Source organism: Corapipo altera, unplaced genomic scaffold (assembly GCF_003945725.1).
Source record: "Corapipo altera isolate COAL_440 unplaced genomic scaffold, ASM394572v1 104, whole genome shotgun sequence".
Lineage (NCBI taxonomy): Eukaryota > Metazoa > Chordata > Aves > Passeriformes > Pipridae > Corapipo > Corapipo altera.
In genome coordinates this window covers 1,725,842-1,752,947 of record NW_020884920.1, presented here as the reverse complement: position 1 = coordinate 1,752,947, position 27,106 = coordinate 1,725,842, and the positions used below count along the sequence as shown (strand labels likewise).

At 39.5% G+C, this 27,106-nt stretch overlaps 1 protein-coding gene across 1 annotated transcript; it reads right to left on the bottom strand.

Moving 5' to 3' along the window:
• Positions 1 to 668: 668 nt before the first annotated feature.
• Positions 669 to 26,952, bottom strand: DNAAF5 (dynein axonemal assembly factor 5). The gene is made up of 13 exons (XM_027656553.1): positions 26,390 to 26,952; positions 25,605 to 25,789; positions 24,454 to 24,578; positions 23,903 to 24,018; positions 20,320 to 20,552; positions 17,690 to 17,902; positions 15,438 to 15,581; positions 11,326 to 11,494; positions 8,435 to 8,582; positions 5,712 to 5,862; positions 4,226 to 4,382; positions 2,226 to 2,417; positions 669 to 1,708 (listed from the first exon to the last, which is right to left on the bottom strand). The coding sequence occupies exons 1-13, from the start codon at positions 26,925 to 26,927 to the stop codon at positions 1,569 to 1,571; spliced, it is 2,511 nt and encodes an 836-aa protein (XP_027512354.1). The 5' UTR covers positions 26,928 to 26,952; the 3' UTR covers positions 669 to 1,568.
• Positions 26,953 to 27,106: the final 154 nt, after the last annotated feature.

The following is a 27,106-nucleotide window of genomic DNA, read 5'->3' as shown; positions in this document are numbered from 1 at the left end:
CTTCTGAATTTCAGCTGATCCTCCAGTGAGTTAAGTAGTTAGAAGTTTTCAGTTAACTAAAATGCTCAGTACGGGAACAGTTATATTTTGGATTTCCATCAAAAGTCAACTTCAAAGACACTACAAAGAATCTAAAATGAGTATTCTATTCTACAGGAATGCACAATAGCTTTTGGATCCATAAGAAATGACTCATTTACTCTGTATTGTTAGTATTACTGTCCCTTTTTGGAGAATTTTCAAAGCAACGTCTTATTTTGTGGAGAAGTGGCCAGAAGTTTGCCTAACTGCTTTTAAGCTAAGAAGACAAGACACTTGTCTTGTGTGTGTGATCTGTCTCAAATGTTTCTCTGAGAATGCAAGCAGATACTGCTGGAAACAGATCCTGGGTTTGTTAACCATTATGTCACAGCCTGAAAAGGTAAAGTTAGGTCAGAAGGACAAACAAACACCAGGACTTCCTACAGCATAAGGAGTATGAGCAACCCCCACTGAGTCTGTTTTTAGACTTGATACAAAGCCAAGGCACTTGGGAATTAGAAGCCAAAGAGCACTTTCTGTCTGTAATACAGATGATTAAAAAACCCCAGATCAGAATCCTGATTTCCCATGATTTGTGTGTGCAAATAATAAACAGCACACTCCCCCACAATGATGTAGACAAGCAGTTAGGAGCTCGCTTATTTTATTACACAGCTGAGAATATAAGACAACACTAAAACTTATACACTACAAAGGTATCACAAAACCCCCAAACAAATCAAGCTTTAACCTAAAGCTGCAGAATATAATTACAAGGCAACATGGAAACAAATGTTGCTTGCTTTCCAAGGCACAATGGTATAAACATAAAAACTTCAAATGTGATATATTTAGTACAAAAATATAAATCTATAAACTAAATATATAATCTAAATGACAAAACAGCACATTTCCTCCCATGTATAAACCTTAATTTAAAAAATTCAGCTTTACTCTCAGTCATGAAATGTAATACAATAACAATAAAAACTATTCTTTTAGTGACACCTACTATATCCCTATTATACCAGCATAAATATGAGTACTCAGAACATTATAAATTTTGCTGCATTATACAAGAGAAGTTTGGGTGCTTTTTTTTCCCCTTATAAAACTGATCCTCACAGACCTGACTCTGCAAAGTCTGATTTTATCCAGAGTTTGAAATCCTCCTTGAAAGACTGAGTCCTTGCTTTATTACGTTAATAACTTTGACATTAAATTATTACTTTGTTAAATAATCTTTCTCAATTATAAACAGTGTTAAATTCCTGAAAAAGCATTCCTCCTTTAAACCTTGTATCTGAAAAACTTCCAATGCAAAGTGAATTAAAACATTGTTTTATTGCTAGCAAATACAAAGAACCGTTCAAGCAGCAAAGAACACAGAATTGTGCCAACTTGACTTTTTAATGAGCCAACAGTGAACTTACAAAGAAAAAACAATCTATTTTCAGCTCAGCCTTTCTCTAGCAAAAGAAAACATGAAAGTAATCCAGGTCAGACAGATTTCAGATCAGTTCAGTAAAAAGAATCTCAGCAGTGATTCACAAAGCTGATTCCTTGGCTGACTGAATGTGATGTAGTAGTTGATTACAATAGAGCGGCGTTTGATGCTTATGTACAACCCCTTCGATTTCTCTCACCAGCAGATCTGGATATAAAACACTTCCTTCCTTTAAAACTTCTGCAAAACAAAAATATGTTTTATAAATCATTAGCTGTTCTGTGTTTCTCTATCCAAGTTCTCTCAAATGTAGCCGAAACCGAACGTGGAAATGGCTGTTCTATGAGTGGCGCAGTGATTACACCCCCATTCCTCCCTCCCCCATTTGCTGAGGTCTGTGTTTTGACATTTATGTTCTTGAACACAGGCTGACACACTAATAAGTTCCAGGGAGCCTATCAAGCAGGCTGGGATATGGTCACATCCTGCAGTGGTGGGGCTCTACACTCCATATCCTGTTTACCATCTGTAAACTCTCTGGTAGTTCAGCTGCCCTGATATTTCCCCCCTGGTGAACACAGGACAAAACATTACATTCTGCACACAGGTAAAAGGTCGGAGCTCATACCCACTGAAACCCAAAGGAAAGCTCCAGCCTGTCAGGATTATCCTCTGTCTGGATGTGCCACTTTCATAGAACACTCAGAATGATGATTTAAAAAGTGTTGTTCAAAGTACGTACGACTGAAAGTCTTACCCAGGACTGCATTTTGGAGATTTTGATCTGGGTCATCAAGATGTATCAACAGTTCTTGGTACAGAAACTCAATATGACCTTCCATTGCAGATTTCACAGCACTGTCCTTTAAGCACTTAAACCAATTAGCCAAGGTGTGAGCAGCTGCCAGTCGGACATCACACGAAGCATCATCCAGACGCTTTAAAACCTCTGAAAAGGAGCACATAAATAACCAAACAGCTCTGTGAACAGGGCAGGTAGCTTTTGCATTCAAAAAAAAAAAAAGTCTTCTGTCATCACTGAAATTATTGTTGCATTTATGATGTATTTCTGTCTTTTGAACATTATGAATACATGTATCACATTGTTCTTAAAAGCACGTGGTGCATTGTTATTGGATTGTTATGTTGCCAAAAACATTAATAAAGACATACATGGAAGTATTTAGATTAGTTGAACATTCTCTAGCACTCCTAACAAGGCACTATGAAAGTCTATTCATGCATTACAGAACTACAGAGTTTAAGTATTTCTATGCTGTATAAAGCACAGTATTTCTATCAAATGTTACTGTTTCAGTGAATGACTGCACTGCAGACTAGCTGAACATGCAAGGTGCAAAGCTGTACTTTGACAATTGTCTGATCATGTACCTCTCCAAAATAAATACGTTTGTTGTTAGATTTCTACTGTGCTATGTAAGAAAGAGTATCTGTCATTAAGATGCTGAGTTTGGGAAAGTCCAAGTTACTTCTATACATGAGAACATAAATTGTGGTACATATATGTGAATAGTCTGTACTTCTGATTCATGGATTAGCATTTAAACTTTATCCCAAGAAGCATTACATATCCTAGCTCTATTTTACAGAACCTAGACTAGGGTTCTCTTCTTTGGTTTTTTGGTTGGGTTTTTTTTTTTAGATAAAACCCCAACCCACTACCTATTCAAGTCTATTTATGGTACACTGAAATGGTTTGCTCTTGGCCCTCAAACACAGCACGGAGAACAATGTGACTTCCATTTATATACTGCAGCACTGTTCTGCTCTCACTATACTTAGCACATTATTTCATATAGACTAAACTCTGAAGCAATGCAGATGAGGTACTGGCAAGCCCTGCACAGACCGAAATATTGAGTGAAGTTCCATCTAGTGGCCTTAGTGGATAATGACGTTGGAAATATTGCTCAGTTTGGCCAAACTGGGAGCGAGGACATTTCCAAAGGACATGAACTTGTCTGTAATGCCCTTCAGTGAAGTGAAAAACTGCCATTAAAAACCTGCTACAGGAAGGTCTTGCAAGTGCTGTTGGAGTCACTCAGCAATGCCTGCTCAGGTGTTTCACACATGGAGTTTCTAAAATGTGTCTGTGTACTTTGTACATTTTATGCAGCCTCTCTCAGCAGTTTAAAACCACACCTCAGTCTCTGCAGGATTAAGAAATTAAAATGCCTCTCATAAACAAAAATGCTGCTAATGGTATGATTCTGTGAGCACTTTAGTTTTTCCATTTCCTTGGTATCTATTAAATTACTCTCTAGGGGAGAACTACCCAAATAGTTAAAATATTCACTAAAAGAACACAGAAATAGCATTAGAATACATCTATGGCAGTGAGATAAGAATGGGTGAGAAACGAGTCTACATAAAATCTGCCCCTATTTGTACCTCAAACTGTTTAAAGGCTTTTTGCTCTTCATGTGGGATTAAAGCCAGATGCCACAGTGACATGCAGCAATATTTGTCATTTCCTAGTCTGTGTTAGGGCTTTCAGTGCTTCAGTGAGTCTGCAGGTGATGTGGACAACCTGCACAGTGATTCCTAAAGCCATACAGCAAATCTGCCAACTGCTCCAGCATGGTGCTTTTCACCCTTAAAAGCTGAGCTAACTGTGATGCTTTGGGTAAAAAAAAGCAAATGTAATTCTTCCACATGGAGATCTTGATTTAAAAAAAACCCACCAAAACAATGACAATAAACAACCCCTCCAGTCAATTAAACATTTACACTTACCTGTGTAAGTGTTCTTAAATTTATCTTCATCAAACTGCCTCCCACAGGCTTTTAAAAAAGCATCAACAATACGACAAGCCATCAGTCGAGTAATTTTAGAGTCTTCATCCATGGAAGCAATGATTTGGGGCATTAGCTCATCTTTGACTTTTAAGATCTACAATGAATAAGAAAAGCATAGAAGAATAACAGCTTTTCAGTCACTTTAAAACAATATTTTTAGTGGTTAGAGCAGTTACCATTAGCTCTGACAGATATTGGTTTGCTTAGTTTAAAAAGTTAACTTTAAAAGTGAAAATCTCAGAAGTTACACAGCTTTATTTTTGCCTCTAAGCTTGCCTGGAAAATGAAAATCCACCAGTCGATCATCCAGCTCATGAATGCTCAGTATACATGCAGATGAGTTTTATGTAACTTGTAAAAGCTTTAAAACTTACTCGCCTGTAAAAAAAACAAACCCCAAACTGTTGCCAGGGTTTAACCAAACCGGAGCTGAGGATGAGGCGCCCGTACCAGGAGATGGCGCTCCGGCCCTGACAGCGAGAGATGGGATGGGATGGGATCGGATGGGATGGGGAGGCTCGGAATTTCACTTTGTTATGTACATTTCTTATCCATTAATGAAAAAATAGGCATTGGGGCATCGATTCAGGAAAAAAATGTTCGACTGGAACAGTAATCTTGATACCAATGTTTTTGCATGTGTGAACTTAACCAGTTATGTGTGTTTAAGCACTTTTGTCTGTTATAAAGGCAATAAAGACTACGGACATTTAGTAACATTTTAATTCAATTTATTTTTCAGAAATGCCCTCATATTTTAAATATTTCCAGTGCATTACCTCCACATGCCATTTTTGTTAGCAAAGCTGCTTCAGAAACCCCCTCAGATTCAATGAATCCTTAATCACTGGTGGGTAACAGCTCTGTAAGTGTAGTCTTGCTAGGTCTCCACTTCAGTTTCTACAGATATTCTTCACATTCCATCTCAATTCCTCCTGCCCTTTCCAGGTGTCTTTCAGATTTTATTTTTTTCCCCTAAATGGACCTGTGGGCTCCAAGGCAACCAAACAACTTGTCTTGGCCACGTGACACAGCAGCATGTCCTGACTGGTTCCAGTGCTGCTGCACAGGCACAGGCTACGAGTCCAACAAGGTCAAGTGCCCAAATTGTTTTGTTAATAGTGGGCAGTATTTTGTGCTACAGAACTGATGTTATACTAGAAAAAAATATCTACAAAAATTTGATGCTGGCCAGTCCTACAGCTCAGCATATTGCTGGCCTCAGGTCTCCTACCAGGACATCATCTCTCCACTGATTGTTTCAGTCATTAATATTCAATTACAAGTAATGAATTTTATTATGAAAACTGTCCATCCATCTGAAAATATTACTTACCCTAAGGATTTATTCTTTTTTTTTCCTCGTTGTATTTATTTTGTTTTACTGCCTAAGATTTCAAAGGATGAGAAAGAGAGAATTTACCTCTTTTGGTGAAAGCATTTCACAGTGGATGAGAGCCCAAAGGCACAATACAGCTGTAGCACGGATGGCAGCTGCTGTTCTTCCAGCATGCCACTGCAGATTAGGAGCCAGGATGTCTTTTATCACAGTCTCAAGGTAGCTAGGGAACAGCCTGAAGCCAAAAATAAGAAAGCAAAATAAAGGTTCATGAGAAAGTGATAAAGAGACTGACGGGATGTAAAAGAGAATGTTCTGTCATAGAAATATAGACAGAAAAGGGAAAAAAAGAAGACTCTAAAAAAACTCCTAAATAAAATCATATAAACCAACGTGATTGTAATGTGTGTGATAAGATTTTCATAACTTAATTTTTCTAGATAATATTTAAACAAATACCTAACATTCATGGCAGGGGGAGGGTAGACTTTCTCCCACTTCAGACGACGCCCATGACTCACTGTTATCTTGGTAAACTACTTACCTTCTCTCTGTCTCACTTGCTCTGCCTGTGAAGTGGAGATAACACACCCCATGTGAGTGCTGTGAGGATTCATTAATATCTGTGAGGCCCTTTGAGACTGTCCAGTGAAAAGTATTTATCATGTCAAAAGAATGACTGCTATTGATGATACCTGACCTCCCGATACTGCAGGGAGCCTACAAACAATACTTCAGCTCTCCCTTGGCTCAGAAACTCATCTCCCTCAAGGATGAGAGGTCAGCAGGATTTTCTGATGGTGACAATCCCAATACTAGTTTGTTTTTATCACAAACACAAATTTGTGATGTTTTTGCTGATGCTTCTTCCTCCTCTTCTATTAAATGACTCCTATGCTAAAATTTGCTGTGAGAGTCAGTACTTGTAATAGGCAGGATTCCCTCACACCCATTTAATTCCATTTCAAACAATTTTGAATTAAGAGAGAAAGATACAGGTCTTACACACAAGTTAATTAATACTTTGCTGCACCAAAGAGACATTAGTGCCTGTCTGTGGCCAGTAGCTGGAGCTCAGGTTATTCACTGCCTTAAAAATCAGCTGGCAGCATATAAACAGATTGGCAAGTAACAGATTAAATCTACCCTGATTCCTGCCCACTCTGTTCAAACTTCTGTTCAAACTGTGACCACCTGAGTGCCAAACAGCACATCACCACCCTGGTGCTTGGCAGAAAGGGAAGAAGCTCTTGTTGACTTTTCTAAGAGTCCTGCTTAGTCACACTTCCAGGATGAATAAGTGGCCCATTCATGATGTGCCAAGCCACAGGAGGAACAAAACAGGTACATGTTAACAACTAACTTATCAGTAAGCACTTAAAAAAAAATCCACACAAAAGCAAAACAAAATCATCCAGCAAGGATAAACCAGCAACAAAAAAAGTCCATAATAATATTGTTTCAATGTAATAAGAAATATAACTGTAGCTACTTCTTTCCTGTAACTACCTTTTACCCACTGCAGCTAGTCCATGTTATCTGGGTATAACCCGACTAAAGCACAAAAGTTATCTACTGACACACAAACACCTGCAAATCTCTACCTGCAACATGATGAAAATAGATACACCTGGCTGCTGCTTTGCCCTGTGGCAAGGGAGCCCTGGGTGTCTGAGGAAGGCAGAGATCCAGCCACTCCTGCTTCCTGTCAGCAGATGGCACTTAAGTAATAACAAGAAATCTGACATCCCATTAGACACATCCAAATTTGTAAAACCCTTTAGATCTATTATTTTAAACACATTTTTGAGAATTAATAATTTTCTATTCCAAAAAGTTGCTGGCAAAAAAATATAACTAATGATCACCATCATTCCAAATTTCCCTTCAGCTCCAAAACTAAAAGCAGCTCTGTGCTATCTGATCAGTAGCTGCTTCTGTTTTTAATAAAACCTTCTGTTAAAATGCAATGAAAAACGATCTGTGAAAACACAAAGGTAAATTCCACCAGCATTATGTTAACCATAATGTTAACCATTATTTTAACCATAATGCTGAGCTGCTTGTGAGAATCTTTGTTCTAGTGCCTTGAAATAGAATCAGTAAAGCAGTATCTGGCAATTATCTGACTCAGTTCTATGTCAGACTCAAACACAATTAAATGACCACACAACTGTGTTTAGCAGAATAACCAAAAGCCTTCCTATCCAAGCTGTTAGAATAATTTTAAGGAGGTAAACAAATTAGTGGCAGCAGTGAAAGCAACAGTGCAACTGCAACTTATTGCTACTTCCCAACACTATCTCTCATTACCATTAAGATGTATTTTTGCTGTTGGTGATGCAATTAAATTCTCCTCTTTCCATTTTCAGATTTTATTGTTGTAAATGTGTGTAATTTAATTCTAAAAGTGAGCAATTTCCATGAAAGTAAACAAGTAATCTACTGACAACAAAGACATTTCTGATATGAATAGGGAATTTAATATTGCATCCTGAAAATATAGAAACAAGTAACAGCACACTTCACACTGAAGCTTTCAGTTCAAAAGGTAGGAAGACTACAGTGGAGAAAGTCCAGACTTGAATTTATTTATATATTTTTTAAAATTATTGCACTCCACCCTTCTAATCATTGCTCAAAAATACAACAAGTAAAATATGCTGTAGAAGATGGTGGGAAAGTCTTTTTTCTCCAAGACATGCCAACATGGGCATGGTTATAAGGGTTAAATAACTACCACGGTTATTACTTCTTAATGCCACTGTAGTGTTCAAATAGCTGTGTGAAATCAGACCTCCACTTACCCCTGAGAATTGATGGTTTCACTTGCTTTCTGGAACAACTGTGATAAAACAGTAAAAAGTTTTAACCGCATCTGGGGATCTTTGTTTGGCTGAAGACACGTCTTCAGAATGGGAAGAAAGTCATCGAGAGCTTCACCTATGACAGGACCTAGAAAGCAAAGAGGTAAAGCTTATTTCAGACTACTTTTAAGTTCTGTTTGGATGTTTAATGTGCGAGTGCAATAAAATTTGTAATACATCTGGTATTAAAACAGTACTTAGCATTCCCCTCTTGCATGGCAGCTGTTAAAGTATCCACGTTACATTGTAATTAGGGGGGCCACAAATACCCAGACCAACTCCTCACGGGCTCAGGTACCCACAGTTTTGGCCATGGCAGCGTGGTGTTCCCTGAGGATCTGTTTTCCCACATCTCATTTAGTCAGCTTGCTATTGCTGTACCACATTTGCCCAGAGAAGCTGTGGCTACCCCAGCCCTGCAAGTGTTCAAGGCCATGGATGGAGCTCTGAGCAAACTGGTCTAGTGAAAGGTGTCCCTGCCCACAGCAGGGGGTTGAAAGTAGATGGCCTTTAAGATCCCTTCCAACCCAAACTATTCTATCATTCCATGATTCTATGCAGCATGGACATACCCATGACACCCAGTAGTTTCTGGGACCATCAGTACAAGAGGACATTTTGGGTGGACTGATGCATTTGTGTGGGGGATTAATGCTGTTCCTAAGTAACTCTGAAAGTCTAAGGCTAGGCAAAAAATTTTGGTTTCATTAAATGTAATGAAAAATTATACTGAATCTGGTATGACCCTGACACCCCTCTCCATAGAGCAACATTAATTATACTTTTTTCTTCTTTCAAGTTTTTTCACATGCAGCATTCAAAGAAAGGTGCTCATGACTCCTGGAGGCACAGGAAAGGGCATGTTTGAAAGGATCAGCTTCAAAAGTTGGCTAATACAATTACTGCAGCAGCATTATTTCTCCATGTCTAAGTAATGCTTTTTTGCATTTTACAAAAGAATCTAAAATATGATGAATTTTAGGAGCTATTTGAAATAAAAATATTTTCTAAATTAATTCGCTAGTTTGTCAATATTTTCACACCTCTGATGAATTCTGTTTTCACCTCTAAAGAATAAACAAACAGAACTCCAAGATGTTATCCCAACATTTTAAGAAATTATTTTCCTGAAACTGAAGGAAGTTTGTGCCTTTCTCCTTGGTAGTGAATAACATCTGCATGGCTTTAAAGACAAAGAGTACACAGAGACTGTACACATGCTTTATTCTGCAAGCTTCTAGCTGTAGAATGCTCTTTCTGCTCTATTTTTGCAATAAACTACTCTAGGAACTTCTTCAGCTTTGCATCCCTGAGATGCACATTCCATTCAACCCCAGTCACTCAGAAAATGTTCCCAGAAGGAGACACAACACTGGCATTTCTGATGACAAGAATATTCCTCACACATGGAATGGACAGATTGAAGTATTCAAGATTCCAAAACAAGTTCAATAGCATTTAATAATATCTGGAAATTTAATGTTTAAAATAATAATGACAACCCCCCAAATTTTCACTGTCTAGACTGAAGCAATAGAGGGTGTTGAACTGCAGTTTGCTAAATGTCTGTGCCAACAAATAGGTCTTTATTTTCACAGCATTTATTCAAAATACACCACTTCATGTGAGTTCTGAGACACTCATAAGATACTACTATTATATCAAACTGATAACAGCAAATTCAACAGATGGAAAATAAACAAAATAAACTACATTGCTAATTTCAGCTTAAGCATACGTTCCTAGAAAACAGTAAAAACTGAGAAATGTGAAATGAGTAAAGCTGATTAAATTGATTAAAAACAACATTATGTGTGGGAATGAAAAGAAAGAAAAAAAAATAGCTCTAGGAGCTGCTGTGTCAGACAGAAAACACAGACAATAGCATATTACCAGTGTTGGGTGCAAGCCAAAATGTTTGCCCAGACATTTGATGATTTATTTAGCATTAAGGAAAACAGAGACAACTGTCTAGAAGTTCCTCAGTCATGGAAATGGGAGTACAAATATATAGAAAAGTTGGCCTCTCAGATCTTGCACTGAGAAAACTTTTTGTTCTTTCCACAGATGAAAAACCAGAAAAAGTGCTTATGCTGGTTGCTGCACAAACCAGCAAGTGGGTGCTTCACGTAGGTTTGATGAGGGTTTTTTTGAGATTCAAGGATTAAATGCATAAGATAGTGTCCTTTAAAATACACCTGTCCACATTTAACTATCTGCAGCAGTCACAATGATACTTCACCTGTAGCTGAAGTGACTGTCTGACGTCCCCTGTTCAACCAACAAAAAGGAAAAAAACAAATTATGAGGACTTTCCATTCTAATAATCTTCAAATGTGTGTCTAGGTGAGAAGAGCTGCCTGTCACCACGGCCCCTGCTGTAGCTGCAACCTGGAGAGCTGTGTCAGAGGGGTGTTCACTGTGCAGGACTGAAGGCTTGTGAAAAGTGCACCCAAGTGTTTCACTCACCTCTACACAGCCCCGTGTCGAAGAACAACAGTGAGGAAGTGTTTGTTACAGAAAGTTAGTATCCTTTGAAAGACCAGTGAATGGATGGAAAAAATAGATACTTTTTTGGACAGATAAGCTACATCAGTTTAATGCTCACCTATTTCATTTACCTGAAAGTGCACTTTTCCATAAGTGCTTTTAACAGGCTCCTTGCAGCCAAGGATTTTTTTGGAATATGAGCTGCTTCAACATTTGTTTTGCTTTCCATCATGTTCTTGTGAACTTTCTGAGTATTACACTGTTCATTACAAAACACCACCTGGCTGCAGGCTATGGAGATTGAGACTATTTTTTTTTTAGGACTACTAAATAAGTGGTACCTGAATGGGTTGCAATGACCTCTAACTGTAACACTTCTGGAGAGTAGCAGCTCCACCCATCACAGGACACTGAAACCCACTCCATGAGCTGAATTATGTGCTGCTTGTAGAGACAATGAAAATTATCCAGTTGCTGCACTTCAGCTAATGAAGACATTGTTTTCTCCACCTGTTAAAACAGAGATAGGATACTTTAACTGAAACAAGATTAATAAAAACCCCCAAACTTTTAAAACTCCTGAGAACAGAAGGGACACAAGAAGATTTTCATTGTTTCTGCTTAAACAATCAAGATTGATATTTAATGTCTGCCTACATCACATCCACTAACTTTTACTTGAAGTGAAACATTTGTCCTGATTTCAAAATGAAATCATGAGGAACACAGCTACCTAACAGCAAAATGAAAAAGTCTCTAATCTGTGTGCAGACCCATCCAAAAACTAACCACATCACAAAAAAGGCTCTTAGTGCTTATAAAGATGCAGTGATTTTTCTCCTTAATTTAAGAATGATTTAAAACATTAACATAGGGGGAATTTCTCACAAGCCCATCTAACAGGCTATGGCAGCTTCCAAAAACTATTGCTGTTGCAGGTCAGAGAAGAGCTGGCATTTCCCCTCTCCCCCTTCTTCCCCCTTCTTCCCCCTTCTTAATTATGCAAGACGTTCTCTCTTGACAGTAGCTGGACAGGATCATTTTGAAATTCTCATCTTCTGTTGCTCATAAGTACCAAAATTCACTGTTACATTGGAAATATCTTCTTCATATTTACAGTTAGACTATTCCATGAGATATGCAAATAAAACATGTACAAATGAAACATGTAAAAAAGAACTACTAAATGAATTCCAGACATGACCATGATGCTTGGCAAGGAAGCCTATTGATTTTCTTAATCACTTGCAGCAGATGTATTTCAAAGGAAAGGAAAATTTGCTTTTACAGTTCCTGAAGGCATCTACCAGAAGCATAAAACTTCTCCAAGGAAGAGATTAAAAGCATGCTGGAAGCAGCATCTATAGTCTCAGTGATTTCAGTAGACAGGGAAGCAATGATGAGGAGCAAGACACCATGAGGAACCCCACTAAGGAATAACATGTGCTGCCAGCATGGCCAGTTCCAGCAGGGAAAGATGTAGTGCAGAGCTCTGAGTGACATCATTTGACTCTCAGTGCTTCAGTAGAACTACAAATTGTACTCATAGTTTTAATATTTTTAAGCTGAACTCAACCACACAAGTTAGCTGGAACATGTCTAGGACCTTTAGACTCTTACAGACTAATCACTTGCCAGACAAAGATGTTTTTATGGAAGGACCAGATGTGGAGAAAATAAATGAGAATTCTAGGAAAAAAAATATAAATCAGGAATTGCTAAGGACAAAGGTTACTCTTAAGGCAGGTTTGCCTGCCTCAAGCACAATAGATTTCTCCTTCCTGCAAGCAGGAAGCCAAAACAACTCAGATAAATGAATATATTACATATAAGTTATTTGTAAATTAATTGGAACATTTTACAGAATGTGTCCAGACAGAAACTGTTCCCTGTTATTAATCCCACCATAACACACAAGGGTTTTTTTCCATTGAACAAGAGATACAAAATAATGCATTGTTCACATATGATTTAAAATAAACTTTCAGTGGTTTCAAGACTGCAATTAAAAAGAGAGAATAAAGTAAATACGCCTGTAGAGTGATGCATAACTTCTCATTAAGAAGCATCTCACAGTAAAATAAAAATAAATAGCAAAGGTGATTTTCTTTCCCTTATTCTCAAGTTTAATGACACGTTATTTTCATGCTACTATACGAAGTGTGCCAAAAGAAGAGCTAAGATAGCACAGGGCACTGGTAATGAAACAAAACTTTATCCTTAAGGTCACCAGTTAAACCACTGACAATCTCAAATCATCTGGTGAAGGGACTGGAGCATAAGTCCTATGGGGAGAGGCTGAGGGAGCTGGGGTTGTTTAGCCTGGAGAAGAGGAGGCTCAGAGGTGACCTCATCACCGTCTATAACTACCTGAAGGGAAGTTCCAGCCAGGTGGGGGTTGGTCTCTTCTCTCAGGCACTCAGCAATAGGACAAGGGGGCACGGGCTTAAGCTCTGCCAGGGGAAATTTAAGTTGGATATCAGGAGAAAATTCTTTACAGAGAGAGTAATCAGGCATTGGAATGGGCTGCCCAGAGAGGTGGTGGATTCACCATCCCTGGAGATTTTTAAACACAGACTGGACGTGGCACTGAGTGCCATGATCTAGTAAATGGACTGGATTTGGACCACGGGTTGGACTCAATGATCTCGGAGGTCTTTTCCAACCCAATCGATTCTATGATTCTATGATTCTATGATTCTATGATTCTATGATTCTATGCATAACAGACTCACAACTGAGATGGCTGTAGTCTCTTTGGGGCTGTAAACCACCCTCCTGCTCGTGCCACTGCTGTGCTCAGTTGGTGCTCTTGGTCCATTTCCTCAGCCCCGAGCAACCAGAAACGTGATGGACACAAAGCAAAGGGGTCAAAGATCAGGCAAGACCTGAGTGTTCACCATCAGGTCACATCAGTTGTGATCTCCACCATCTCAGTGATCTCCTGTCCCCTTGCAGTAAAGCCTGAATTGAAGTTCTACAATGCTAATTTTTGGATAATTTATGTTTATACTCAGAATCTTTTGATCCTGAATACAGATTTCTTTTCTGAACAACGAATTCATACTTGTACAGCAGCTGTAATACTTTTGTTCTGTGTGTTCTTAAGCTCTTTTAACAGGGACTTCTTGCCTCCTGCAAGATGTACAGCTCACTTTGAAGTTTCAGAACAGTCAGTAACTGGAGGAAAAAAATTAAATTCAAGCCATATTTGTCTTTGTGGCACTTTTGAAATATTGCAATTATGTAATCTCACTGCCAGATTTTCTATGTGTCTAGCTGAAAAAAAGGCTAATGAGAAAAAAGATTCTTATCCAAAGTTTTGTCAACTTAAAAAATCATCTGCAACTGCAGGAACATCTTAAACCCTTAATAATCTTGGGAGATTAACTTTTCTATATATGAAAATTAGGATTTATTGCTATGAGACTGCTTTCTCTGTAGGAGTATGAAGATGTAACTTTTTAAATGGACCCTGCTGACTTTATAGTCCACTGCAGGGATAAACAGACAAGATACCACAAAACATATCAGATCCAGCCTTACTTGGAGAGATTTTTTGTCTCAAAAAAGCCTCGAGCAAACAAACACAACTTCCAACCCCTTCAGAATCCCACTCTTGCACTGGCTCTCCATTAGACAGATCCTCACCCCAACCCTCTTTGACCTGTGAAGTCTTTTCAATACTTGTTTCAAGCTTTGTTCTACTTTATTTCTTCCAGAATACCTCATGCCTCCTTGGAGGCAGCCTGTCAGCTCTGGGGCCATAAATACTGATGCTACACAGGCCTTTGGAATACCATGCCTGGGAGCAAGAGAAAAGGAAGTAGAATAGTCACCGCATTTAAGGTGTGTGTTTGAAAAAAGACAACTGGGAGAGGTCATAATTGTACTGCACGAGGATGGCTCACTGATTTATATGATATTTAGCTCGGGGAAGAAAGAGGAAGAGAGAAATAAGGGGGTGAGATAATGTTAAGCCAAAAAAGCTCATCTATTATGTGGGCATGAACAGCTGTCCTTGATTTTAAAGCATTCCTGCGACATCTAAACTTTTGTTTCTGGTGGGGAGGTGAAAAGGTCAACTACTGTAAAATCAGTCTGATCTCTGGCTGAAGATTAAAAAATTACTATGAAACCATCACTTTTTTAAGGCTAGTAGAGCTCTTGATCTCTAGGGGAATCGTTCCTTAAAAGACAGAAAATAAATTTGAGTTTTTTCCTGTGTATAACCAAATATTCACTGGCCAGTGACTTATATCCCAAACTGTAAACCCAACTCCAATCTTAATTCTGTTATTAACCATATACAGTCTGTACAGTGAGAGAAGCACAACCTTAGACCATCCTCGAGCCATTACTCCCCACAAAGAACTGTGGTTCCATTTAGACAAAGTGTCTCAACAGTAAAAGTCAGAAACACAACAAAATATTAAACCAGCTCACAGTTTACCTTTTCTTTAAGGTCCTGAGAGGATGGTATTGCCATTATGGTCATCAAAACTTTCATTAGCTGCAAGCTAATCTCTTTGCAGTCTTCCTGGCACACTTCAATCAATGCTTGCACACAACAAAGCAACTGCTCCATATAAAAGACCTGATTTTTAACAAAAGCATACAGTTATTATGTTTCCTTAGATAATATAACATTCTTTTTGAGAGATGGGAAATGACAGTAATAAAGTCTGAGCACTGTATAATCCTCTACATTGGTAACATATTGATAATTTAATGTTAGCTCTTCTGACTACCTGCAATCTACTTTTTATAGAATACAATATAATCTTCCTCCCACACTGTCTGTTTGTATTTACCTTGCCCTGTTAGTAAAATAAATGACCCTGCTCTTAATCACACAATGGTTCCACTGGTGAATGGTGAATAAAAACATCAAAGCATTTTGAAGTGCTTGCTGATAGTACTTTCTCTTTCTGAAGTGCAATTTGTTAATTAATAACGTATTTGTTACAACTCTTTGAAATATTATTCCATGTTTGACTATTTTGGATGAACAGTGACAGTTAAATACATAAACCAAGAAAACCTGAGCGTTTGCTTTTATCTCGGCCAATTTATCTCATTTGATTCAATATAATTCATGTTATCTTGATTCAACTGATACCAGTTGAAGTCAATGCTGTTGTCAGTTAGTTTGCCATGACTCCTATGATAAAGTGCATCAGACATTCATGGAGCTGTCAGTGAACAGAAGGGGCCATTGTTACAGACTTACTTCCCAAAAATAAATCAAGTCCAGGTAGGAATAGGTTAGCTATAAATGTTATTAATCTCATGGACATGGTCAATCCTTAGCTAAACAGTGTCTGTGCAGCATTCACTGGCTAATATAGAGAAAGATTGTTTTCCAAGACTAAAGGCTAGAAGAATTCCCCCAAACCTTCAGCTGCAGATGGATCTGACTCCTGTAGCTAATGCCAAATGGAAGTGGTAAGCTTAAACCTCACAGCAATTTTGCAGATACACTTCAGGGAGTTGTTATTTGAACAATCAGGTTACAGTGCTTCCACTTATATGAGTTCCTAATCATCACAGGCTTCATGGAGATTAAGGTTAATTCCTGCATCACTGGTACATATTCCATTAGGGAAGAAACCTAATGAAGGAAGAACTTCAAACATATATCTTACATTGGCTCAAAAAGACAATTAGGCCAGATTCAGTCTGCACACATGAATAACTGTTTTAAGGGGAAGCCTGCATCTGACATGAAATCAAGAGTTTCTGAGGGCACAGCACTGGCCCTTTTTTGGTCATCTTAACAGCAGAAGCCTAACAAACTTCTGGTGGAATAAAAGCCAGGATTTCATTTGTGGGGAAAATTATAGGGATTCCTCTTGTGCAACTGTAACAGATCTATTTCCACATTTGAATAAGTGACGGGAAAAACGTCCTGCATGTTCAAAAATCTCCATTCCATGTTGAAGAGAATCTCTCACCTCCTTATATAGCAATTGAGGAATATTCTTCATATGCTAAAATAAAAATGATTTTCAGGCTCAGCCATTAATTAAAGATACACTGGGGAGTAAATTTCTAATTAATAAAGATCTTCCTTCTAGATTCTCACTTCAAGAGAAGGAACTAGGCCCTAAAGTTTACACAGTGTGCTCCTAAATGCTTCCTTTTAAAATGGGAATTAAGAATACAAAACAAAAATAAGATGACATTAAGAGGAAATCTTTCTTGAGAAACCTGACACGCCAATTACAATGGACTATGAAAAATCTTCAGTCATTTTTACTGATGAGAATTGAGTACATGATCTTGTTTGGATTGTGAACACAAGGAATTTCAAAACATGGGTTAAACTCTGCCTCAGGATCAGCCAAGGTAGTCCTCTGTTAGCACACTACTTACTAAACAGCTGCTTCTCTCCCTGCCACGCCTCTTCATTTTCCTACCACTATATGAAGCCTTTTACAGCAGTTCCCAAACTTGAACCCACATCTGCTGAGAGGATGGACTGTTAGTAAGCTTTTGGAAATAGCAGATTTGCCCAAAAAAACACGACATGGCCCAGGAAGGACAGGGAAGCTCCTGTTTTGTCTCAGACACACAACCACAACTACATCCTGAGGTAGGGTGGGGTAGGTGTGCAAGGGACGGATAAGAGTGGGAACATTTAGGGAAAAAATAAGGAGGTCAAAACCTGTAGCCTGCTGTGTGTTTCCCAGCTTTCCTTACCTCTTCAGATCGCTGGCAAACCCCAGGCTGGGACAGTGTGCTGCCAAGCTGGGCCACGTGAGGCTGTAAGATTTCTTTTGGGCTCCCTCGAATCACTGCAGCCAGAACCATCACACAGGAGGGTTTGGGTGTCTGCTCAAAGGCTGAGGTGATTAACCTCAAAGACACCTTAGGGCTGACAAACGTTCCAATAAGTTCTGCTGCTTTCACACTCTGAAAAAGGAACAGGAAAACTTGAGGATTTTCCTGAAAACCCAAAGACTATGCAACATATCATGGGCTTTTTCTTTTTATGATTCCAGCTGTTACTTTAAATGCTCCAGCAGTTGCCTTGTAGGCCTTTTCCACTCGCTCAGTAATGATTATATGCATGAAGAAATTTTCTTGACGTGTTCAGTAAGCACATAATAAGGCATGCAAGAACCCTTCTCATCAGACAAACTTCCATGAGAAAGCAGTGCACAGAAATGAAGTGTACAACTTTCAGTGTAATAAAGTTTCTAGTTTAGAATAACCAGATGTTGCAGGTTTAGTGTTTTGTCCTCCAAATGCTGTTCCAAGGCTTACTCTTAATGGACCCACCCCCCCATCTATTAAAAGCTATAACTCTAAAAACCTGAAAGAGGAATTTTTTTGTTATTGTACCATATCTTGAAGCTGATATTACAGATCTGGTTTAGTGTGGAAGCATTGCCATGGGGGAACTGCCCACTGCTTTCCATTTCTTACTTCTTTACCTGAAAAGGCCTAAATTATTATTTATTGCCCATGGTGCTGGCACCCCTTGATGCCATCCCTGCCTTGCAGATGTATCAGTATGTTGTGTTCCATGTGAAATGCCACCACACCAGAGCTTACTGCCTGACTGATGCCCAAAGTTTACAATCACCTGTTTGAATAAACAAAACACAATCAACTACTGCACCACTACCTGTGCAACAGCAAAACTTCTTCCTAACCCATGTGTTCAATGGTTGGCTCATTTCCCCAAAGCTTATCTCTCTTTGTATGTTATTTTTAGTCTAGTGATTTAGCTGTGCATTTTTAATTGCACCTAATTAATACTTGAATCACGCTAATTTTTTTTTGTCTCAATGGAAAAACACAGCCATGAGTTCTATAGTTGAAATCTGCACTATTTATAGCTGTTTCCTTTCACAAAGACTCAAAGGAGTTGTAACATACTCCATGTAGATGTGAACCCTGTCCTCCTCATTTACTACAGAGAAAAAGACTTTACTGCTCTGAAAACTGGAAAATACAATTAAACAGTTCAAAAATACGAGTTGATACATTTGTATGGATCAATTTACTCATTTTACCAGGAGAAAATGGAAAAAAAAAAAGTAAGAAACAAAGGATAAAAGACCATCTGGTCTTTTGTATATCTCATTTGTTATTACTAGGCTGGAGAAAGAGATGGACATTTTCCAAGTTGGTGGCTGCTCTGGAATGGGTTCTACAGTTACAAACTATAGAGTGTGTTATCACAGTACCCTGGGAAGCAGCACCACTAAGAGATAAACGGCATTCACAAACACAAGTTGCTGAATCTTATGTTTTGGCACAAAGAAAAGTACAATTAAATACTGCAATCATCTCCTAATTGGGAATAAATCTCTTGGAAGCACCTGCGAGAAGATTAGTGGTGGAATTCCAAGAAAGAGACAAGTATGGTCAATAAAAGGCGAGGGAAAATTATGTGCTGCTTGAACACATACTTTTGAATTTAGAACTATAGCAATAAGCACATGATAGAAAATTTGGTCAGGAGAGCAGGGCCACGTGGCTTTACTCTCCTAATTATTTAAGTTTTCTTACAGCCCAACTCACAGCAAGAACCTAAAGAAAAGTCTGATTTATGGGTTGGCCATTTGGTTGGACTACCTGCATCCAGTAAGCAGAACACATTCTTCCAATATCCCAGAGCAATAAAATTTGTAGCTGTAAAGTAAGTTACATGGATTTTTTTTGTTAATACATATGTTCTCTTCCTTGTGTAGAAATATGAACAGAAGATTTTATCTTCAAATTGTTAAAACACTTGTACCACCTGTCCTTCTGTTGCCAAATTTATCTAATGTTTTCAACTACAACTGTTTTAGTGATTTGTTGATCAAAGTGTTGAAAGCATTAACTGTTACAAAAAAATGAAGCTAATTATTCCTCACAAATTACCAGCATTTTCCAAGCATTAAGTCAAGGATTCAAAAACTGAATATGGGTATCACATGGAATAAACATACCTCAATATACAGTTGGATTATGGAGCAGGGGGGGATAAGTGAAATTAACTTGAAAGGGCATGACCTGCACATTTCTTTTACATTGAATTTATTACCTCAAGGCTTTTATACTTTAATCCACTGCTTATGGTTTTTAGAGAGGTCATTATGAACACTTCATGGGGTTGGCATATGAACTAAAGTTTAAATACCTTCACTATCAGTCTTCTACATTTATTTTAACATAGTAGGTAAGCACAATGTTCATGTGCTTTTAACACCCATAAAAACCTGAGCCTGATCCTTCAGCAATTTCCAGTGACCTGTGGTAAGGTCAGACTCAGAGCTATAAAGGACAGAGTCTTTATTCAGTGTACAACAGCTACTGTGAGAGACTAAACTTACATTTTTAACCACTTCACTCTCTTCATCCAAGCACGACTGGTACAAAGTTCTAAGCAGCAGCTCCATGTGCTGTGTGATGTGATCCTCTGCATGCAGCAATAATGTGTACAGGAGCTGGGATGCTTTTACTCTTGTGCTTACAACCCAGTCTGTCATATCATGACAGAGACCTGGAAGGATTTTGGAGAGGTTTCTTGACACAAGTTCCCGACAACCTAGTCCTGGTCGAGTCACTAGAAGAAAGAAAGAAACAGAAACAAAACAAAAGGAAATATCAAATCCTTAGAAAAGTTTAAAAGTTCCAAGGTAAGAGCTCTGGGTATCTGCTTCAGCATAGAACAAAATATTCCAAATGCTTCTGAGGAATTTACCTGTGTAAGTTGTATTTCTTTAATATACATTGCAGAATTTACACTCCACAGAGCTCTTTGAAAAGCTGTGTGTTTATTCCTGGATGGGGATTTAGATTTCATGTTTTAAAATATTTACAGAAGAGAAAGGGAGGTTAATGTGTGACATTATACACTTTAGAAAACACAGCTTAATAATTTCAATTTTTATAGCAACACAAATCTCTTTATAAAAAACAAACTGAAACACACAGAGGTGAACAAAACTCAGTGTAGTATCACTGAGTGAAATATAATTTAGAGTGGAAAAGAGAGGTAGACGTCACAAATAGTACAGAGGACATGAGCTGCAATAAAACAGACAATGTCAATTGTGCCCTCTAAAGGAAAAGGTTAAAAGTGTATCTGGCAAATTGAAAGCAGAAAGGGCACTAACTATGGCTTGTACAGGTTCTGTGTAATAGATCAGGTCAGCAAATGGATAGTATTTTAAAAATCACAGCTATTACATGATCTCTTTGCTAAGGCCTTTTCAGGAAAAGCAGCTCATTGATGTGCCTCTTCAATCTCTCAAAAATTAAATAACACATTTAAATTGGTGAGAAAAATTATACAGGAGTTGGAGGGGGAAGGAAAACTGACTAAAGTAAATGGTCTGAAGACTACAAAAGGCTTATAAATGCTTATGAAATACCTAGAGCAGGGAAGAAAGTAAAATTCAAGCATTGGGATGTGAATTGCTGCTTCTTTTGTCAATGAAGGATAACATTTTGGATTATGAAAAGTGACAATGAACAGCAAAAGGTCAAATAAAGAAATCAACCTGAGACAGCAAATACAGACTGTGCATCCTATTTGACCTCAGGCAGAATTTTGTTTGAAGAATCTGGACCATTCTTTTCAGCAATTCCTTCATTTCAGATGTTCAAATGCAGGTATTTATCCCTGTAGCTACTCCTGTCAAAGACTTCCCTGCTATAAACTGTCTGCACCTGTATCCTAAGGCAATGACTGCTGTGGCTCAGTGGAAGCTGTTCAGCTGGGGGGATGACACCAGGTATGGGGTCTAACTCTGGTCTCCCTCTGACCTGCAGGATCTGTCACTGTGAGATCAAAGCAGGGGGGCTCCTGTGTCAGGTCCATTAGTTTGACAGTTGGACAGTTCAGTAAAATGTACCTTTAACTCACAGTTGTAAAAAGTTATTCCAGTACATTCAATAAGTCAGAAGAAATGGCAACAAAGTATTAAAATACATCGTTATATATTAAAAAAAAAATAAAATCCAACACTAACCCCCCTTCCAAAACCAAAACTGACCAACAACAAAAAAACAACCAAACTCAAATATTTGTGGAGAGCAAACACAGAGTAAGGACACATAAAATAAAAATCATCCATATACAATCTGTGGTAGGACACCACAAATTATTAGCTGAAACTAAGATATATGAGTGACTCTGATAAAGTTTTGTATCTGTAAGATTAAGCAGCCAATGATCCTTTCCTCTGATTTTTCTTCCCTCTTGTCACATAAAGCCTGATTGTTAATAAGACATACAATTTGGAAGTAAAGATAAGCAGGAAGAAATGATATCTTAAAGTTAGCATTATCCTGGGACCCAAGTCCAAAATTACCAGGTCATTTCTTCAAAATATTCTTTAGTTACATGTGTCATATATAAATACACACACATATGTCACATTCAAGCCTTAAATGCATCATTCTACAAATAAAATTAAATTAAATGTGGGGCTGGAATGTTGCCCAAATTCATGAAGCATACTTCTTGTGCTAAGAAGATTATTTTTGAAAGCATATATCATTTAATTATGAAGTAATTGATAGATGCCACTCTAAAAAGCCCCAACAAAACAGCATACACACACACAAACCCCAACACACACCTAGAGAAAAGTGACCAAGATATAACACTGTCAGCTGTACAAATGGTAATCCCTGTTTCAAGGACAAGGATATCAAGGCTTTTAGGACCTTCACTATATCATGGTCATTGCAAAATAAGTGACTGGAGCTCAGACATTCAACTTCATCACTTTACGTATGTTAAAAGATTCTCTGACTACCAGAAGAAGAAATATGTTTCTGCCATCACCAGTGGAAGTAAAAGCACTCCTTAGAATTTACAAACCCCTGAGGTAAAATTATATATAAAATAAGGAGGAAAGAGAAAAAGTTAGAAAGGATGACAGATCAACTTGCCTGTCTTCAAAGCTAAACAGTTCTGTCAAACCAGTCACCATTATGAAGCGCTTCCCCTTTCATACAAGCATTACTGACTAAAACAACTTTAAAGAAAAAAAAAAAGAAGTGTAATTTCAGAGAAGAAAGGACTCCGGAACCCACTGTCATGGAAAGGATTTTGCTGCTGGGTATTCTGTGATGTGATTGTCACGTAGGCACAAGTCAAGCATGAACCTGTTCTTTCACACCAAAAGAGTTTTTGTTCTGTTAAGTATGAGTGCAGAAATCAATAAATGAGCCAGTTAAACCCTCTCTCTCACCAACTCCCATGTGCATATTTTTAAACATTAACTTCATGAACCCGAGACAGGAAACAAGCTTCAAGCTACTGCAAACACAGTGTTTTAAAGCCACCTATAAATCATACAGTACTAAAAAGTAATCTACCCATTCTGCATATCTTGACAGTTTTTTGTGTATAATAAAAGAAATTACTCTGTTCCCACATTCTTCATGTACACTGTTGGACTGGTAGCATCCCAGTGTCTCACAGAGAAGTCTGAAATAATTTCACTGCAAATTTTTCTTCCACACCAATTATGTGGATCATTAATGCTGTGATCAGTTCTCATTATTCAAGGACTCAGCTCATCCTGCCTTCCTTTCCAGTCATCTCTGTGCACCTGGCTGATGTAGAACTTTCTGCTGTTTCTGCTCCACTGCTTTACCTGTTTTTCATCATAGGCATTTTCTCTCACTCTTTCTCCAAAATGCATTGTATGGTTAATGGAAAAAAAATAATGTAGTTATTGAACCAACATTTTTAAAATTTAAATTAAACATAAATAATTTAAATAATTTTATATATATAAATGCTACATGTTATATTTTTAATATGTGCCACCCCTGTACATTAACTAACATTACAGCTTGTAATGAATATTACACATCCTGCTCTGCTGTTAATACTGCACTGCAGCTCTTGGAGATTATCCAGGAAGCAAAAACCACTTTCAGTGCAACACTTACCTCCTTTGGGATAATGAGATGGTGAAAGACTAAAATCCATCTTATCCTTCAAATCTTCTTCATTCTCCTTCTCCCACTGCAAGCCTATCTTCTCCCAATAAGTCCAAGCCAGTTTCCTAGATACAAAATAAGAGTTTTATACCATCACACCCCCACAAAAGAAAAACATTTTAAAACGAGACTTCTAGAAAAGCTGATTACTTAAATTCAGATGGAAGGATGGGAAGCATTCCTGCCATTTAACTGAGGCATATTAAGTAGAGAGTTTATGCTTTTTTTGTACTCAGTGGACAGAGGTCTCCTCTTCCAAGGGATAATTCTGTCTCTGTTTACCTCTGTCTTTTTCTCTCTCAGACTTGGATGTAGCATAAAAAGACAGTATAACAAAAGTTACTGAAGATAATGCAACATTTTGGTTTTAAGAAAAAACAAACAAACAAACAAAAGTGGGGGTTTTGTCCTCCAAACAAGACATCTGTGAACACAGGAACACTTCCACGTGTGACATCTATGTAGGGGGAGGGAAAAAAAGAAGAAAGTGCTCCACTTACTCATTTTCAGGAATTTCATCACTAAAACTGCCAAGTAACAAAGGGATAAGCTTGTGAAAATATGAATATCTATCTCGTAGGTGCAACAACCATTCTCCAATGACAGTTGTTACAGCGTGTCGTACCTACAGGGACAAAAAAGGACTGTTTTATATATGTCAGGAAAATAACTGAAAAAAAATTAAAACCAGTATTTGCTTTCTGTATAGTAAAGCACATCAGTACTCTCAGAAGAAATTAGAAGAACCCAGGATTTCCTGACTTGCATGAAGCATCTTTAGTAACACCAAAGGTATCACACTCCCTTGCTTTCTCACTCTGCCTCAGTCACTCTCAGACTGTTTGCTGCACGAAAGCACAACTCTGAGAGGAAAACAAGGTACAGACCTAACTCAAAAACCTAAAATGTCATGGTTAATATCTTCCTGAGAATGTAAGAAATGTACATTTCTCTGGGATTTGTAGCTTTCCAAACACATCTTCAGAAGATTTCCTCTGTTCACTACAAGAATGATTAAGTTAATTTTAAAATTACTGCCTCAACTGCACGTTATGAAGGGACCAATACTGTGTTTGTTAAGTATCTGAAAAGGCCACAAAATCAAGTGAGAGATGTGACAGAGAATTTAAGACAGAATTTAAGGTACTCATCAAAACAAAAAGGTGCCTACAATCTTCAACACCCTGCAGAATTAGGCAGCAGCTGAATAGGTCACCAGCCTTGGGTTTGGACAGTTTACAGCTGATAAAACTTGTATGGGAACTTGTCCTGGTTTCAGCTGGGACAGAGTTCATCTTCTTCTTATTAGCTGATACAGTGCTGTTGTTTGGATTAGTATGAGAATGATGCTGATAACACGCTGATGTTTAGTTGTTGCTAAGCAGAGTTTACCCTAAGTCAAGGACTTTTTGGTGTCTCAAGCTCTGCACAAACAGCTGGAGGGAGCAATGCCAGGACAGGTGACCTGAACTGGGAGTGAGTGAGGGGCTGGGATTTAATTTCTATCTGGGATTAAAGCACAACAGACATATTTACTTAACTGAATGAATGAAAGTGGAAAACCGGGGGAGGAGGGAAGGAAACACAAAAAAAAATTCACCCCAAAACAGATTTAAAATAAATCCAGATTAAAGAAAGAAGAGAAGCACACCTTGGGAATCTCATCAAATAATCTCTGGGCCAGATGAGACAGAACATCATCCACAGACTTTCCATTCCCGAACTGTATCACTGCTCCAGTAGCCTGAATCACATCAACACGAACTCTGTAGTGCTGGTGTGAAATTGTCTGCATTAAGGGTTTTATCAGGGATTCTGACTGCATGTGGAAGTGCTCTGTTAGGGCAGAAACACAGAAACAGCAACCATGTGAGCTGTCACAGTGAGTGGCATCCCTGTCCGTGGCAGGAGGGTGGAACTGGATGATCTTTAAGGTCCCTTCCCACACAAACCATTCTGTGATTCTAAGTAGCACGGACATATCCATGCCACCCACTGGCTGCTGGGAGCAGCAGTACACGATGACATTTCGGGTGGACAAATGCATTTGGGTGGGGGACTAATGTTGTCCTGAGATTGTGTGTCTTTATGTGGGTGACAGACCTGGAGTAACATTTCTGTAACACTACAAACAGCACTCTAACTAATGTTGCAGCATTTGTGTAGCAGCCGCATTTAACTCTACACTGTATCAGAGCCGAACTAACTCCTCCTCCCGCTGTCACCCGCATGTAACAATTCAGCCTCCACTCCTGGCACGGCTCTTCTCCAGCAGATCCTCCAAACCCCGCAAAGCACACCCGTGAAGGGTCTGTGCGACTTCTCATCTCTCTCTCTCTCTGTTCCCTCCTCCTGTCCCCTCCTCTCCCCCATCCCCCAGGATTCTCGGGCTCGCACCATCCCACCGCTCCCCCCCTGCCCGTCCCTGAGCCCCACCTGGCATGGCCTGGGCACAGGCCACCGCACACCTGCAGCTCTCCCGCCTGACCTCGGCATAGTGGTCGAGGAGGGTGGCCTGGAGGACGCGGGCGATGTCCCCGAGGTAGGGGGCCGCGGCGGGGCCGCAGCGCTGCAGGAGGAGGAGCAGCAGCTGGACGAGGCCGAGCCGCAGCTCCTCGCTGGGCTCGGCGGCCGGAGGCGGGCACAGCCGCTGTGCCAGCACCGGCAGCAGCACGGGCAGCGCCTCGCAGGGCCGCTCGCAGTTGCTGAGCCCGTGCTGGAGCAGCTGCAGGGCGAGCTCCCGGCACCGCTCGGCCGCGTCCCCCGCCAGGCACCGCGACAGCGGCCGCAGCAGCCGCGCCGCGAACACCTCCTGCAGCACCGCGCCGGCCACCGCCCGGCCCCGCAGCTCGGCGCCGATGGCCTCCAGCGCCCGCAGCCGAGCCGCTCGCCCGCAGTCGGGCTGCTGGAGGAGGCTGAGGGGCCGCGACAGCGCCTGGCACAGCTCGGCCCCCTCGGCCGCCGCCACCGCCATGTTCCGGCTCCGCGGGGGCGGCCGCGTCGCCAGGGACGCGCTGGGCTTTTGCGACGGCGGGAGCGCGCTTTACGGCAGTGCCGGGCACTGCGGGGGACCGGGATGGGGAGACAGAGAGTGAGGGACAGGGACAGAGCGAGGGACAGGGACAGAGGGGGGGGACAGGGACAGAGGGGGGG

Coding starts and splice junctions, on each gene's coding strand:
- DNAAF5 (XM_027656553.1), bottom strand. CDS start 26,927: ATGGCGGTGGCGGCGGCCGAGGGGGCCGAGCTGTGCCAGGCGCTGTCG. Junction 17,903..20,319: donor AGAGTGAAGTGGTTAAAAAT/GTAAGTTTAGTC, acceptor TTCCTTTTTCAG/AGTGTGAAAGCAGCAGAACT. Junction 11,495..15,437: donor CTCAGGACCTTAAAGAAAAG/GTAAACTGTGAG, acceptor CTGTTTTAACAG/GTGGAGAAAACAATGTCTTC.